Below are 16,825 nucleotides of genomic sequence, written 5' to 3'. Positions count from 1 at the left end.
TTTTTTTTTGCGGTACGCGGGCCTCTCACTGTTGTGGCCTCTCCCGTTGCGGAGCACAGGCTCCGGACGCGCAGGCTCAGAGGCCATGGCTCACGGGCCCAGCCGCTCCGCGGCATGTGGGACCTTCCCGGACCGGGGCACGAACCCGTGTCCCCTGCATCGGCAGGCGGACTCTCAACCACTGTGCCACCAGGGAAGCCCTGACCCCTTGAGTTTTAAACAAAGTCCCTCTTGGTAGCAAATAAGTGGGAATCTACAGCCTTAGGAATAAACACATAGTTAGGGTAAACTTCTGTTGTCATGAAAAGTATGTTCCATTGGATGGGTTAATTAATTAGATGCAGGATGGGATGGTGACAAAAAGTGTTGCCCATTTACTCCTGCTTTCTGTATATTTTCCCACTCAGTTGTAAGTAGGCTGTTAAGTGAATAAGAAAGAATATGACTTTTGGAGCTAATATAAAGCCTGCTTCTTTGTTTTACTAATTTACAGTAATTTATTGGTGGGAAAATAACTTTTAACTTATCCTCAGTTTCCTCATTTGTAAATGGGGATATTAATATCTACCTTGCTGGTTACTGGGAGGATGACAAAAAATACATGTAAAGGGCATGAGGCATTGTTCATACCTTCTTGGCAAACAGTTGATGATAGATGGTTATTATTATAGGTGCTCTGCCTCTGTGTGCTCATCCAGGAAAAAGGATTATCACTTGGGATTGTAAGGAATAGTTTATAAAATACACAGTAAACAGTGGTCATTATCATTGCTGTTATAAATCAAGGTAAAGGAAAGCTTGTGAATTTGATGATCAACTCAGAATATAGTTATTTGGATAAGGTCTAGGCAGAACTTCGAAAGCTGTGATGAAGAGCTTTTGTTAAACAAATGATTATTTTAAATACTCGCTAAAATAAACTATTTTCAAGTATTGTAAAACCGTCATTATGCATTGAGTTGATACTCTATTACCATGTTATTCTTATTTCTTTGTTTAGACAGATTCCACATGACCTCTACAATAATTGCTTAATTCAAGTTACTGTATGAATGTTAACTTGAAAATAAAGGAAATGTGGTTTTGTAAAATTATTCTGTTTCACAGGTATCCTACCTGTGATTTTAAATAGACTTGCCCTTGAATGTGTGATCTTTGTTTTATGGGGAAACTGTGATTTTATAGCTGAAACCTTTTTCATTTTAAATTTTGTGTAAAGCATAAGCAAAAATCTCTCAAAATTTAAAATTCCTCATTTATAAAGTTTATCTACAACTTAAAGCCTCCATCATTAAGTAGAAATAATATCAGTGTTCTTTACCTCACCAGTTACAGTCCAACTGCAATTTCTTTGTGACTGCAGGCCCAACCTCATCATCCATTACAGGCTGGCCATTCAAGGAAGTGTGCATTCTTCTTCCTTATCCTAACTCCCCGAAGTCCATGTGCTCCCCCACCTCCAGCGCCAGCCATGCCCATGGCCCAGCCCTTTCACCTCCAGTGTGGCTCCAAATCAGGCGTTTCAGGGGAAAGTGAGGACGATGGGCGTAACCGTCACTGCCGCTCGGTTGAGAAGAGCCCAGGGCTGGCTAACTAGGTTACTTGGGTTTCTTATATTTATAAGTGTGTGCTTCAGTATGAGCTGGCAAAAGAATAGCATTCAGACCTCGAATATATTTTTATATCCAGTTTAAACCTATATAGGCCTAATTTCTGCTTCCAGTGGGTGGTATATTAACATTAGGGTACTTCCTGGGCAGTGGCAGTGCCAGGAGTGAAGGGCATTAGGGTGTGCTTTTGTACCCCAAAGTAGTCTCCTTCAGCATATTTTCCAGTCAGGGTCAAGACTATGCTTGCTAAATAAATGCAGCTCCAGCAAGCCCCCATCTTGCCCTGCAGACAGAACTGCCCCTAATCCCTTCCTGACGGGCAGTCTTGACCTAGCCCTGGTTTCGGGGAAAGGTTTAGAGTCTTTGTCAGACTTTTTTTTATTAACCTGTCTAGCGGAATGAAAACAAAAATAAATGGTATCATCTATCTAGAAAGGGTAAAAATTACTTTATCCAATTAAATAGCATACCACTAGTTCCTCGGCATATGTTTATTTGACAAATGTAGCTTCACACATGTGAATCATCAATCTGTCAGGAATACTCAGTTATATGTCATTTTCTCCATACACCTATAAGCATAATAAGGAGGTCCATATGCTTTCACTTTTAACTAGTTTAGGGTAGGAAATAAATGTACCACAGGGTGCTTTCCTCCTTGGACCTATGTCTTAGAACTGGAGTGTGTATTTTAGTCGTGTGTGTGTGTGTGTGTGTGTGTGTGTGTGTGTGTGTGTGTGATAGTGATGATGATGATGATGGTCTGAAATTTCACATAAAATAGATGAAAACGTACTGGGAAGGCCAAACTGTGACATGGGAAGACTCTTGAGTTTCCTTCTTCCATATCCCTTGGCTGTTCTCTGTCTGTAGGTTGATAATGGTCTCTCAAGTTTCTGTAAATTATCAGACCAAACTGTGTTTTCCTTACCTTTTCTCAATCTTCTAGGGACTAGGGAAGAGAGAAAGTGCTAATTGAGTCAAACATTTTCTAACTCTTGGAAAAAAGTGAGCAGAGAGCCACATGTCAACAAAGCAAGTAATTAACCTGAGTATTGTTAGGAGCTACTAGTGATCATTAGCATGAAAGACCCATCAGTAGAGAATCCATCTGCTGAATAATTGAGTTGTCAGTCCTCACAAAGGAATACAGAAAAATAATAATCTTGAAATTTAGGGGCTTCCCTGGTGGTGCAGTGGTTGAGAGTCCGCCTGCCGATGCAGGGGAACCGGGTTCGCGCCCCGGTCCGGGAGGATCCCACATGCCGCGGAGCGGCTGGGCCCGTGAGCCATGGCCGCTGAGCCTGCGCGTCCGGAGCCTGTGCTCCGCGACGGGAGAGGCCACAGCAGGGGGAGGCCCGCATACCACAAAAAAAAAAAAAAAAAAAAAAAAAAAAGAAATTTTGATTCTCAAGCCATATCCTCAGATTAAGGAGAGCAGTGCAACTCATCACAGTTCTATTTTCAGAGACGACCACGTGCATAAATGGCGCATCTCAGCAGTCTGGGTGGCTTTTTCTTCCCATACAGCTTAATAGGGAATCATAGTGCTGTGCCATTTTAACCAAAGATTTTTTTTTTTTTTTTTTTTTTTACTTCCAACCTTGTTATGTGAATTTCAAACAAAATCAAAATTCCAGATCCTTTTTGGCTGAAAGTGTAGAAGGGAGGGAGGTGAGGGGGCCTTAAAGGAAGGAAGCCATCCATGGGACCTGAGTTAATATTCAGAATATGATAAATCACCTATCAGCCTGCAAGGCATGTTGAATGAAATAAAAGTGTCTATCCAGTTAAACTGGTTTGAAATCAGCCCATGGAAGACAAGGTGCCGTACTTTTCTATTCTGGAGTCGTTTCCTTAAAGATAAGAAATGATCATAAATAAAACAATTGTCTTCAGCATGGCTCAGCTCTCAGAATGAGGTTTTGACAAAGCTGTTTATTTTGGAGCAGGGAGAGATCAAAGCAGGAAGATTAACTGAGCCCTCTCTGGGCAGCCACTCAGTAACTCGAGGCGGATCACTGACACCCGGGGCTTTTGTTCCTGCCACTGCAGCTTCAGAAGAAAGAAACTAGGATTTCAATGTATTTGGGCCTTCTGTGCTGTAGCACTCGCGGAATGTGTAGGGTGGGACTTCAGCGCCCTGAGTGTTCTATTTTCTGCTTTGAAGAGAAGGTGGTGGAACTCTCTCAACCTAGTTAACAGCTCTATATGGCAAATAGAGAGTTCTCAGTCACTTGGTCCCCAGAGGGCAATGACTTGGGGCCTGGAATGGAGGGGGGCATTCTGGGGTGGGATATGATGGGAACAAAATTCCGTTTTCTAAGGCACAAGGCAGGCAGGCAGGCACTGTTTTTTCCTCTTGCCTGAAATCGCAGCAGATCTGCTCTGCTTGGGCCCAGCCCCAAATCTGAGTTGGTGAGGAGTGCCATCTACTGACCTACTTACTCCTAGGTCTCAGCGCCAGTGTTCCCTTGAGGTCTCATTTTCAACAATAGAGAAGGAAATTCTGAATGGGTGTTCGGTTTCCTTTACAGTGAAGTATGTTAAAAACTATTGCTTTGCCTCTGCGATTAAGTAATTTCCTTGTGTTGCCAGAAGTATTGTATTTGAAGTTAGCCTGGTCACGTTGGTCTTTTGGTTATCTTAATGTTAAAAATGAAGAAATAAAGGCTATTCTCAGGCAAGATTCTGTTAGGAGCTCACTTCTTACTTATACATTTTTCTAAATTCAAAGGAATATGTACCCTTAGAGAAGTATTTGGTCTCTTCTAGAATGTCATCCTCAATAGGTAAAATGTTTATTAGTAGTAGAAAATTTTACAGCTGAATGGGAACCTGGATGTTATCTTGTTCATCTCTCTCATTTTATCTCATTTTTTGAGGTTCAGGAATGATGAATGATGGGACTGGTACCTGAACTTGGGTTTCTGAGCCCAATCAATGCTCTTTCTACAAATTAAATTACAAAATAAATGTGAACTCATTTTAAAAATCTTTGTGTTTTGGAAGATGGTAGACCTTTGAACAGAACTGGAGAGTGGTGTGTGTGTGTGTGTGTGTGTGTGTGTGTGTGTGTGTGTGTGTGTGTGAAAAGAAGAGCAATAGGAATATGAGACTTCTTAAATATCTCCTTTATTTTGCATTTTCTTCCTTAGTATTAGCTTCAGGTTTATAATAACTCACTTGGTAATGAGGATATAATGAAAAAGACAAATTACTTTGCTTTTTATGTCTATATACATTTGTAAACACTCATCAATAATTTCAGTGGTTCTCAACCATTTTAAGCAAGGGCCATTTAAAAATATTTCCCTCATAATTCTCAATTTTGAAAATTCTAATAAATCAATTGTATTTATTAAGTAATAATTTGTTTCTCCTTTTTATTAATTAGAAACGTAGCTCCCAACAGTCTGAACAGTATGCAGAACTGCTCTTCGTAACCTAAGCTACAATTGGGTCAGATAAAAGGAAAGGCACTTGATATTTATCATGGGTAAACACATCATTTCTTGAAATACAGAAGATAGTCCTAGCTCTTTACTTCTTGAGTGGGAGGATCCCAAGTTGGGAGCAACCAGTGTAACTGATGGCTACCTTCATTTCCAAAGCTGCCTCAGTTTAGTGGATACGAGTGAGTACTTTTTAGAATCTGAAAGTCAAGTACTAAAAAGGGTATTTGAGTGTTTGTCTTATCATCCTTAGTGTACCGAGCACTGGTAGTCATGCTGAAACAACAGAATGAATAAGAAAAAATTCTTGCCAGAGGGGACTGTAATCCACTACAGCTCAGCTGTTGTACATATGTGTGAGAGTGTTGTCACAAAAGAGAAGCAGCCTTGGAAGCTTAGATCAATTTCCTTATCTTCAGCTTCTTTTTTTTTTTTTTTAAAGTTCTATTGCCCTGACTCAGCATTTCAGATATACGTAATTTATTTTCCCAGAGAAAGTAAGATTAGAGGAGAAGAAAGAAAATGTATGGAGGAGAAATGCTCTTTGGAAAGTGATGTTATTATATGACATTTCATTCTTTTTTTTTAACATCTTTATTGGAGTATAATTGCTTTACAATGGTGTGTTACTTTCTGCTTTATAACAAAGTGAATCAGCTACACATATACATATATCCCCACATCTCCTCCCTCTTACGTCTCGTTCCCACCCTCCCTATCCCACCCCTCTAGGTGGTCACAAAGCACCGTGACATTTCATTCTTAAGTCCCTTCGTTTAGGTGGCTGGTTAGCTACGAACTGCTAGAAATCAAATTTAACTGTGTTCTCTTTGATCCCTAGATTCTTGAAGTGAAAAGTCCAATAAAGCAAAGCAAATCAGATAAGCAAATAAAGAATGGTGAATGTGACAAGGTAGGTGTCCAGTCCATTACTGTGAGTGCTCCAGCACTGACCCTCTTCTGTTTCTTTGTGTTTCCCTTGATCATCCTTGCTGGTTCTCCTTTCGTTTTCTTCATCAGAAATGTCTGAAACCTCCAAATGACAAGCACTTCTTCCCAATGCTTTGTAGTTTATTTTCCAAGTCTTGTTTAGATCTCCAGTGTTAAGCTTGGCCTTATGCTATCCATGATTGCCAAGGGATTGCAGGCACACTGAATTGGGAGGTGAGAGAATTGTGGTGCAGGTGGAGGGTTAAGGAATCTCAGACTTAAGTGAGCTGGACATCTGATCCCAGTGCAGTGTGTTTTCCTCAAGTGTTCAGTCACGCATCCAAAATCTGACTTCAAGGGCTGTTGGGGGTTTGTGTCTCGTCGTGAGCAGGGTCCTCACGTGCTTTGCAGGGGCGGGCCTGGCTAATGCTTCACAGACCTTTCTTTCGCCTTCATTGCAAATGGCACTTGGACCATCCAGGCATTTATGCTAACAAAGACCATGAGTCTGAGCATGCAGAGGTGCACCTCTGCCTTTTCAGGGGAGCTCTTGACAAAGCAGATGCTAATTTGGATAGTGACCTCTATTTTTCATAAGACATTCTTCTGTCCTGTTACTTGCTGTTCACTAGCAATGTTAGATATGACCAGAAGGGTCAAATCCCGCTCCCCGACCCATTACGCACTTAGATAGAAATGCGTAATGTTAGATATGACCAGGAGGGACCAAGAGGGCTTTTTTCTTTTCAGTTTGCCCTGACATAATTGGTAATGTGCATCAGTACTTCCATATTCAAACTTGGGCTTTTTTATCTTCGTTAAAATGCTTCTAAGATGGAAGAATAGTTAAAAAAAACAAAAACAAAAAACAGTATAGACTGTGATAATACACTTAAACTCGCAATTTTTCATTGAGTTCCCCTTCTCTCTGTAGAGGCGTTGTTGGGAGAGGGCGAACATGCTCACTTGAACCTTGTTGAGAGCAAATAAGTGCAAGAATTGCCCTTTTTATCAATAAAAAGCTGGCTTGAAAAGTTAATAGTTGGCCAAGAGAGATTTGGTCTGCAAAGGCCTTGGGCAGTGCATCCACACAGCCTGGGGTAGAGGGTAGAATGTGGAACCTCTAACCACAGCTTGTATGTTCTTATTTGTTTATTCTTTTATTTTTGAACTGCTTCCGTAAAGTGCTTGTTCTTTGGGGGGATGCTGTTCTCTTTCAGGCATACCTAGATGAACTGGTAGAGCTTCACAGAAGGTTGATGACGCTGAGGGAAAGACACATTCTTCAGCAGGTGAGAAATGCTTTTTAACACAGCCCTTTCCAGAAACATCAAGGCCTAGTTTGTCCTGGGCTAGTGTGATAGCACCTGGAGGCCACGCCAGGTGGCCTTCTGAAAGCCCCACACTCTCAGAACTGGCCCAGTGCCACCTGCAAAGTAGGTGAGGGGGGTGGTTCATTTCCCAGGCTGCCCAGAAGTCTGCTTTGTGGCTTCTACGGTATGATGAAAACTGGGCACATGGGGCGGTGATGATGCTGGAATATACTGATCCCTCAGCCGTCTGATGCTGTCATGTGGGCCGAGGGAGGGGAAGGTAGGAATGCAGAAACCTTCGGGGCCAGGCTTCTGGTTTCATGGGAAAACAGTGATAAGAATTGCAGTCAAGTGCTGTAAACATTTGTGATTCAATTTAGTAACCTTTGCCAATGCTATTCTAAGGAAAATAAATATTTTCCTCATTTGTCTTATCTTGTATAACATACATTCTATTATTATGAACTCAACCGTAGAAGACTTGTAGAGTGGGTAAACTTCTATTAGTACAATTTGATGTTTTGAAAAGATAAGAAGGATGGTTTTTAGTTTTCATACAGTTACAGCACATGCGTCCATTGCATTAACAGTGGCTATTGATAAAATAATTTTTCTTTAACACCCAAAGAGAAGGTTGAGTTCTAAATTCCAAGGTGGGTTTGTAGATTTTTTTGCTGCTTGAATTTTTTTTTTTTTTTTTTTTTACTACTTTCAAATGACTTGAAGTTAGTACATAATCTACCCCAGCTGTGTATGGGTTACTTTTTTTTTAATGTTTAATGGCTGATGGTCACATTTATATTTTGTGTACATTTTTGCTTAAATCTATAAATACATGCTCTCAAACTTTCCAAGTTCCCTGATTGGTCTGATAAGCTTTTTAACCCTTCTAGAGTTTCAGATTTGAACAAAAAGACTATAGACCTATAATTCTTAATTGGGGATAAGTTGCACTTCTTGCATTTCTATCTAAGTGCGTAATGGGTCGGGGAGCGGGATTTGAGTGGCTGACCCTAAGACATATTCCAGTATTTTGATAGCATTTTTCTTCAGCTTTCTTCTGTGTAACTGAAAATTGTTCAGCCTGCCACTTAGCAATTATTTGGGGCTAATTGCCTGAATGGTGATGGTAAATCTATTAGCTGACTTTCCCATCCTTTCCCGAACACCAGCTCTGAACCACTGTGGAGCAGTTGTCTAATAAAGCTATTAAAGCACAAGTTGGGCCCAAATAGTGCGTCTCGCAGGAGAGCGAGACAGATGTTTGGTCAGGGTTGGGACCCCTTCACCAGGAAAGCCAACCAGTGAGTCGAGGATACTAGGCTTTTGGGCAGGGTCTTACCTTGGGGTGTCATTAGCATTCCTAATTTCACACTGTCCTTTATTTTGACTTTGAAAGACTTGTGGGGGAAGGTGGCTTACTGGAGTATTCCATCGAAGTGGATTATTTTAGTGTTCGAGAGGGAGAGAGTGATATCTATGAATTTTTAACCTGGCATAAAGGCACTCCAGGGCCCACAGTGTTTCACCCTAATTGCATTCCCAGGCCAGTTGAAAGCTCTCAGTCTTTGGCCTTTTGCCTTGTAATGCAGCTGAGGCTTGTGATTATGATACCATGATGCATGTCCTGTCACGGTTTACTGCTTAATTAATTCCTATTGTAAAACATAGAACTATTGAGGACTAATGTTATTCTCCACCTTGAGCACTGCTCATCTTGTGGACTGCATTCCACAGAGTCTGCGTATTGTCAGCCGCACAGACCCCAGCACCTGAGACGGGATTTCTGGTGAGCTCAGGATCCCATCCCAGGTCTTTTCCTATTAAATGCATCCTGTCAAAAAATCTGGCCTGACACTTTTCTTTGGCTCACAAAAGGTGGTTAATATCTTTGTTTTATTCTGGGGACATGCAGTGCTGGCACCCAGCATCTAGATTAATGAACAGAAAGCGCTGGATCAAGAGAGGCTGTGTTCTTAAGGCCCTTTTCCATAAGGTAAAAGTATATTACCGTAGACACAGTCAAAACCAGAGATGTCAGTACCTTGGACTGACTAATAATTTGATTCTTCTTTAAACCACTTGTTCCGCATTCATTTGGGAAGGGAGATTGAACACTTCTAAACACTTCTAAACTCCCTTGGAGTTCCAGCTCTGAGTCTGGATTTGCATCCTCCTTAGGAGAAAAACAAAAAACAAAAAACCTCTGAGGAAAACCAGGGCTTCCTTAGAGGATGGTTCAGCAATTTAGGTAACAGCTATTATACATTTAGAATTTTCTTCAGGGAGTTGGGGAATAAATGGTGTATCAGAGCGTTCTAACAACATGGAAAACTCTCCCTGAGAAGTGTTTTGCCGAAAGTGATTTTCTCCAGGATGCCTCTTAACCCAGGGTAGGGCACACGTTGTCACACGGTAGACAGGGCTTCCCCATCCATAGCTGGGGCCATTCTCCAGGAAGTCCTAACTTACCCCAGACCTGACTCCCCACCAGACAGAAGCAGTTAAAGCAAAGCTTCTTCATTACTTCCCACTCAGCAAAGAGGCTGCTTCGGGTGGAAAGAATCCTGTTTTGTTTTGTTTTTTAACATAAAAAATATAAAAAAGCATAATCAGACTACAATGCATCTGTCTTTTAATAATTTTTATGACTTTTATAACCAGGATTGGGGGAAGGAGCTACAGACTTAACAAGTGGATCTTACCCTGTTAAAAAAAAAAAAAAAAAAAAAAGGCCTGTGTGGTACCCCCTCCAAAGCTGACGTGGCAGGAAATAATCCATCACAGATGTTTTCACAACAACCATCATCTGAAGAATGAGTTAAGCAGTATACATACTCCTCCTTTTCTACTACCTATAATATACCATGTGCCTTGCCTGCTTTCCTTATCTGCACTCAGTCTGTCTTTTATCATTGCTATTATTTTGGAGTTGGATTCATCATTGCAGTACGATGCAGGGTAACGACACCAAGGTAGAGCCACGGTGCATCAGCAGAGCGGGGATTCCTATAGACAGGCAGCGTGGCGTCCTTCAGGGACCAGCAGGGTGGTGCTTTTAGGCTTTGTGGCTGTGTCATTGCAATAAAGCATGTTAACGCGGTGTTTCTGATGTTCTGACTCTTTCAGGATTCATGGAAAGGCACCCACATTTATTTTTCTTTATGAAATCTTTACTTAATTGAGGGTGTAGGTTCATGCTCTAATAATTCAAATCATTAATGCCGTTCCCATTGGCAAATAGTCCTGAACGCCCCATCTGTTGCCACCGCTACGACTTTAAGGCTGTCGCTGCCTCCGCCTTGATGCGTTCTTATAAGCTCCCATAAAAATGCAGGGCTCATTTAATGAGATTGATAAGATCCCCTTCATTTCTTTGCGTGTTGTGGCTGCAGGCGGGCTGGGGGGTGTTGGTTGTGGAGGAGACGAGAGGGCTGTGATTGAAGCCCCGGAACCTACAAGGTAGTACAGTGCACGTGAGATGACGGGGCCGAATATCCTAGTGGGCAAATGTGTTTATCTGCTTTAAAACCAAGTGGCCTTTTCTAGAAGGTATTTTTATTACTCTGTCTTCTGCCTATTGCTGAGTAATTAGTGAGCAACTATATTGAGTCACAGAAATTTATTTTCTTAAAGGGGTGAGTTACCTGTCATTTTCAAGGGAAAATGGAGGGCTGTACTTCTTTATCCCCACATTGTGGTTTTAGTTTGTCATTTCAACCACTTTACTTCAGCTACTGTTCTCCCTGCTTTCTTCCCTCCCTCCTGCAGACTTTTATTATATATATATTTTTAATTTCAAGGAGGTCTTTTCTGAGCTTTAGTTTCTGACATTTTCCCTGCTTCATTTGTTTTAGTGCTAATGAAATGGCTAACAGTCAATGAGGGGCAGAGGAAAAAGCACTGGGTCTGAAAATTCATGTGCTATATAGTTACCTCCCAGATAATTAAGGATAAGTTTATGTTTACATGGTAATCATAATCATGTTGCCCTCATCTGTGTAGCAATTTGCAGTTTATAAAGAAGCTTCATGTTCCGTATATTATTTGATCCTCTGAACAACATTGTGTGATAGGTAGGACAGATGGCATTGTCCCCATTTTACAGATGAGGAGACTGAGGCCCAGGGGTTATTGTGTTCTGTCCAATGCCATTCAAATAGTGAGCAGAGTCAGAATTTGATATGCCGAATTCAGGATTCTCTGTTCTGAATGCTTGGTCATTTACCTACTGACCAGCTAGTTGAGGAGAGAATTCACACTCTGGAGTAACTGTCATTTGCTTCCATTGTATAAATTGAAAGGCTGTTTGTTTTCATCCCGAAAGAGCTCTCTGAAGAGGCTGTTTGTTTCTATACTGAAGTTTACACATTTTCATTCGGTCTATAGTGTTTCTACACAATTAGCAAAAAAGATAATTTACTCTGGAAAGTACTTTTAATTCAGTCGATGTTAAATATATATTATAGTAAGTATTTGATTGCCTTGAAAGGCTTGTGTTTGTGGACAGAGCTGTGTATTCGTGTTTCTCTATGTATATGGATGTGTGTGGCTGACTTATCTGAAGCTCTGTTTTAACTATTAACTAATAAAGCAAATGAGGGTTCATTTTAGATCTTTTAGTGTTAATAATAAGATCTAGCTTGATAAATTCTTATGTGAATGTCACACTTTAACCATTCCTGGGAACACCGCTTCTGATATTCTCTTGATGCGTGTAATAGAACGCTGAGCCCAGTGGTTGAAGCAAGTAAGGCTCCCTCTCCACCCCTGCATCCCCCCCTTCCCCGCCACCCCATATAATAATAGGCCTGGAGGTAAGTGATTCATGGTCAGTGTGGTGGAAAAGATGCTACTGAGGACATAGACTCCTTGCCTTCCTGCTCTGCCATCTTTCACATCTTGCGTTCATCCACTTGAGGGGAAGACAACGGCTGCGCTTCCAGGATGGCATCTTCATTCCAGACAGGAAGAGGAGCAGAGGGCAAAAGCCTCATACCCCTTGTCCGTACCCTTTCGAAAATTTTCCTACAAGGCCAGTGACTTCTGACAAATAAACTGTAAATAGCAGTGTCTGCCCAGTGCTGCAAGTGGGTCTGGGAGGCAAGTATTTTAGCTGGGCATATTGCCACTCTCAGAAAAATCAAGCTTCTGCTAGTAAAGAAGAAGGGATAAATGGATATTAGGTAGGCAGTTCTCTGTGTCTGTCATGATTTTGCAATGGGAGTAACTGATGTTGTTATTAAACCCATAGTTACATCTGTAAAAAAATAGTTCCAGAGGTTGAATAAGGCAATAACAGCTCAGTCTGGAGTTGTGCAATTAATTGGATTGAGGTTCACTATGTCTTATGTTTCTGCGGCAAATATGTCAGGAGTAGGGAGCACATTTTCTGTTGAGAGCCACTGACCCGTAGGCTAGTTCACAAATTTACTGTTTTTTTTTTTAAAGACAACTAATTGTAAGAAGAAAAGGTCAAAAGTTTCCATTCTGCTGTTTTTAACCGGAAATTAGGTAATCTAAAACTTCATTGAATAAATAATAGGCTGAATAATTAAAATTATTCCTTTTAAGATGATTGTACTAAAGAGAACAGAAGCATGTGATAGAAAAGGAGTAACAGACAACTAAAAATAAGCGAAATGGTTTGCCAGTTGGTTTCTCTGCGCAAGTACTTTTTCTTTCATCTTGATGTGGATTTTCCTCTCTCCCCAACAAAGCTTACTAAAATCAACCCCCCTCCATCCCAATTTACTCACAAGAAACATACCTAGAACCCATACTACCCAGGCATAGCATCTATGTCTGTTAAAATTATTAGTAAAATAGGAATAGAAAGACACGTAACATGATAAAAGATTCTTTCAAACCCATAACCAACATCACTGTTAATGTTGAAACCTTAGAGGCGTCCTCCCGAAAGCCAGGCAAGACCAATAGTGCCTCTGTCACCACTTTTGTTTATCATATTTCTGGAAGTTGGAGCCAATTCAAGAAATGAGGTATAACTATTCCCAAATGGGGAGACAAAGGCATCCTTTCTTTCTGCAGATGATACTTATCACCCCAGATACTCAAGTGCATCAACTGAACATGACTAATGGAATGAATACAGATTTTTATTTATTTTTTGTCAAAGCATAACAAAATGTACAGCTAGATGAATTTTAACAAACTGAATGCATCTTTTGTAACGAGCACCCAAATCAAGCAACAAAACAGTTCCAGCACCCCAGAAGGCTTCCTTGAGCCCCTTTCTAGTCACTACCCATGATCTTCAGGAGGTGGAAATGTAGACGGTTTTAATTTTTTTCTTCGTGGGTTCTTGAGTTTTCTAAACTTTCAACAGTAATATAATCAGAAAGAAAAATGATCATTATATATATATGTGTCTGTGTGTATATACTTTTTCTATAAGGAGTTCTGTTATTTCTAGGCTGGAATTTCTTTTCATCTATTAAGTATAGCCACTGTCCATTGAGTCAGTAACTAATTTTTTTTTTTTTTTTTTTTTGCGGTACGCGGGCCCCCCATTGCTGCGGCCTCCTCCGCTGCGGAGCACAAGCTCCGGACGCACAGGCTCAGTAGCCATGGCTCACTGGCCCAGCCGCTCCGCGCCATGCGGGATCTTCCCGGACCGGGGCAGGAACCCGTGTCCCCTGCATCGGCAGGCGGACTCTCAACCACTGCGCCACCAGGGAAGCCCATAGTAACTAATTTTTAAAAGGGGTCTTGAAATTCTATGCCCCACTAGCTACCCATTCTCACTCCCACCCCTATAGTAAAATGGTCTGTTGATGACTTGGAAGTAGGAATCAGTTTAAAGACTATGAATGAGAACAGGTAGTCTGCTCTCATTGAGAAATTCAAAGGGTTAATATTCCTTTGACCTACCAAATTGGCTAAGAAGTAGTTTGGTGCCATTACCAGTATAGGACCTTCCTGCTATAAAGGAGACTATTAATCACTTGGTTCCATATTTGACTCCCTCCATCTCTCTCTCTTTTTGCCTTTTGATGTCTATTGCTTATTGCCTAAACTTTCTCTTATTTACGCCTCTAGATTGTGAACCTTATAGAAGAAACTGGACACTTTCATATCACAAACACAACATTTGATTTTGACCTTTGCTCACTGGACAAAACCACAGTCCGTAAACTACAGAGTTACCTGGAAACATCTGGAACATCCTGAGGCTACAACAACTGGATGCATCAAAAACTCTGGTTTTTTTTGGGTTTTTTTTTTTTTTGGTTGTGATTTTTTTCTTGTTTGTTTATATGGAAACACTCAGAATGATGCAACCAAAAGGGAAAAAATAAAAAGCAAACAACCTTCAGCTTTATTTTTCTTTAAAGCCAGTCATCATCTCTTGATAAAGGAGAGGTTAAGCAAACCAGCCTCAACGGACCACTCTTCTCTCCAAGGAAATCCCCGGGAAGAGTTAGCCTGGATAGCCTTGAAAACAAACAGATCAAATACAACACGAGAAAACTTAAAGAATGTGTATGGTATCATGTTTCTCTCTCTGTGGTGGTTCATTCCACAGGACGAATGCATATTCAACACACTGCCTTATTACATAACTGATCTATTTATTATCACATACAGATATTCTAGAGTCGTTGAGGGAATGACACCACAAGACATTCTAAGTACTCGGTCCCGTGGATGCTCTTTCAATGCAGCGCCCTTGCCATCCCAAGCCCAGTGACCTTACTCGTATACCGTGCCACTCTCCACCAACTTTTTCCAAGTCCCTTAACTCGTTGCAGTCTGTATTTTCCACCTTGTTTTTCCAGTCCCAGGACACAAATGATCAACTGGGGGGACCAAATAGCCACCCTGATTTTCTTCTTTGTGGTCTTTTTCCTAAAAGTTGGGGCCCAGTCCTTGGCTGTATCCATATAATGATCTTGGACCATGGTTAGAAAACGCACCAAATAGGATCATACGAATTGCTGTCTAGCCTTAGTCAATAAACCTGTAGGACTTTTAAACAAACGTGTACCTGTAAACGTCCTGCATCCAGCATTGTTGAGATGTCATCAACATCCTTGTGTCTGTTTTACTGTTACGGTATTAGGTAAATATGGAAGTGAATGCATTCCACAGGGTCATAATTTTTAAAAGAGAAATTCTGGTTCTGTTTTCTAAAGAAATGTTGTAGAAATTTTTAATTTGGTTCTATTTATTAGTAAGAGTTTCAGCTTTCTTTGGCTGCCAGTGTGTTACCCATCTTTACCATAAAACCTGGAATAAGAGATTTTTGTTTGTTCACATATGATCCTCTTAGACTCTTTTATATCTGAAAAATTAAAATCTTTCTTTGGGGGAAAATTCTTGGTTATTCTGCCATAACAGATTATGTATTAACTTGTAGATTCAGTGGTTCGATACCTGTTTAGTCACTTGCTTATGTTTCCAGAAGGATTTCTTGTATTGGTGAATATAAAGATGGTTGGGGAGGGGGGATATTTTTGTTCTTGATGTACCCTGTTTTGAAACTAGAAATCTGTCCTGTGGCATGCAAAAGAAAGCAAATTATTTTTAAAAGAAAAAAAAAAGACAAAACAAAACCAAACTACTTTTGGTGTCATTATTCCATTCTCTCCATAAGTGGAGAATGCAAAATGAGAACATTTCATCTTCCAAGTTTTTGCTAGGAATTCAACCGAAAAGAAAAGAAACGAAGAAATACTTCTGGATCCAAAGGTTCGTTCACTGGATCAGCCTTAAGAAAGTCTCTATGTGTGCTCATAGACCAGTATCTCCCTTGTTTATTCCCATGCCAGATGCTGTCTTTTCATACAGAGATTAACTAGTGTCTGTACAGAAAATGGTCTTTCCAGACCCATTCTTTTGGGCAGGAATGTAAATGCAGATTGATAATGGAGTTATTTCTGCATTTTAACAAGGGGATTTTTTTTTAACATTGTTTCTTTCTATCCAGAGACACTATCTTTTCCTTTAAAAAAAAATATAATACAGCCATGCTCCTTGTAAATTACTTTTCAGAAGCATCCCATTGAGGACAAGTGTACTTTTTCAATAATGTTATGACTCTTGATGATTGGCATGACCGACCCTGAAGCATTTGTTTTGTAGTCCACTTCTCAATGTTTAATTACAGAGAAACTTTCTGAGTCATTTTGGACATTAGGTGACTGATGAATTGAGTGGTTTTAGTTGTGTTTTGTTTCTTTTTTTAACTTTACAGGTGAAAGGGGTGGGCAATGCTTATATGGAATTTTTTGCAACATTTAAAAATCTTTAAAAATTTCTAAATGCTAATCCACATATTCTAATAAAGCCAGAAATGTATGTGGTTTAACTAAAATATCTATGTAGTTTAACTAGAAATGTATATATGTAGTTTGGGCCATTTTTATTTTTTTATCTAAATTGTGTGGCCAAAACCATGATTTGGCAATGTAAAGATTTTTTTGTTCCCTAGGTTACTAACCAAGAAACTGGTTAACATAAGTAACCAGACAAAAAGGATAGCAAGAAGGGA

General features: G+C 40.4%; 1 protein-coding gene across 2 annotated transcripts in view; it reads left to right on the top strand.

Annotated features, from left to right (window-relative positions):
• Positions 1–15,864, top strand: part of MLLT3 (MLLT3 super elongation complex subunit) — a 253,131-nt gene extending 237,267 nt beyond the window's left edge. For both annotated transcript variants that reach the window (XM_007130213.4, XM_024126722.1), the window contains exons 9-11: positions 5,907–5,978; positions 7,216–7,287; positions 14,371–15,864. In XM_007130213.4, the coding sequence (XP_007130275.1) occupies positions 5,907–5,978; positions 7,216–7,287; positions 14,371–14,502 (276 nt within the window). In that variant the 3' untranslated portion in view covers positions 14,503–15,864. The remainder of the gene's footprint in view (positions 1–5,906; positions 5,979–7,215; positions 7,288–14,370) is intronic.
• Positions 15,865–16,825: the final 961 nt, after the last annotated feature.

Source organism: Physeter macrocephalus, chromosome 9 (assembly GCF_002837175.3).
Source record: "Physeter macrocephalus isolate SW-GA chromosome 9, ASM283717v5, whole genome shotgun sequence".
Classification (NCBI taxonomy): domain Eukaryota; kingdom Metazoa; phylum Chordata; class Mammalia; order Artiodactyla; family Physeteridae; genus Physeter; species Physeter macrocephalus.
Note: the sequence above shows the minus strand (reverse complement) of the source record. Positions and strands in the feature narration are given on the sequence as shown.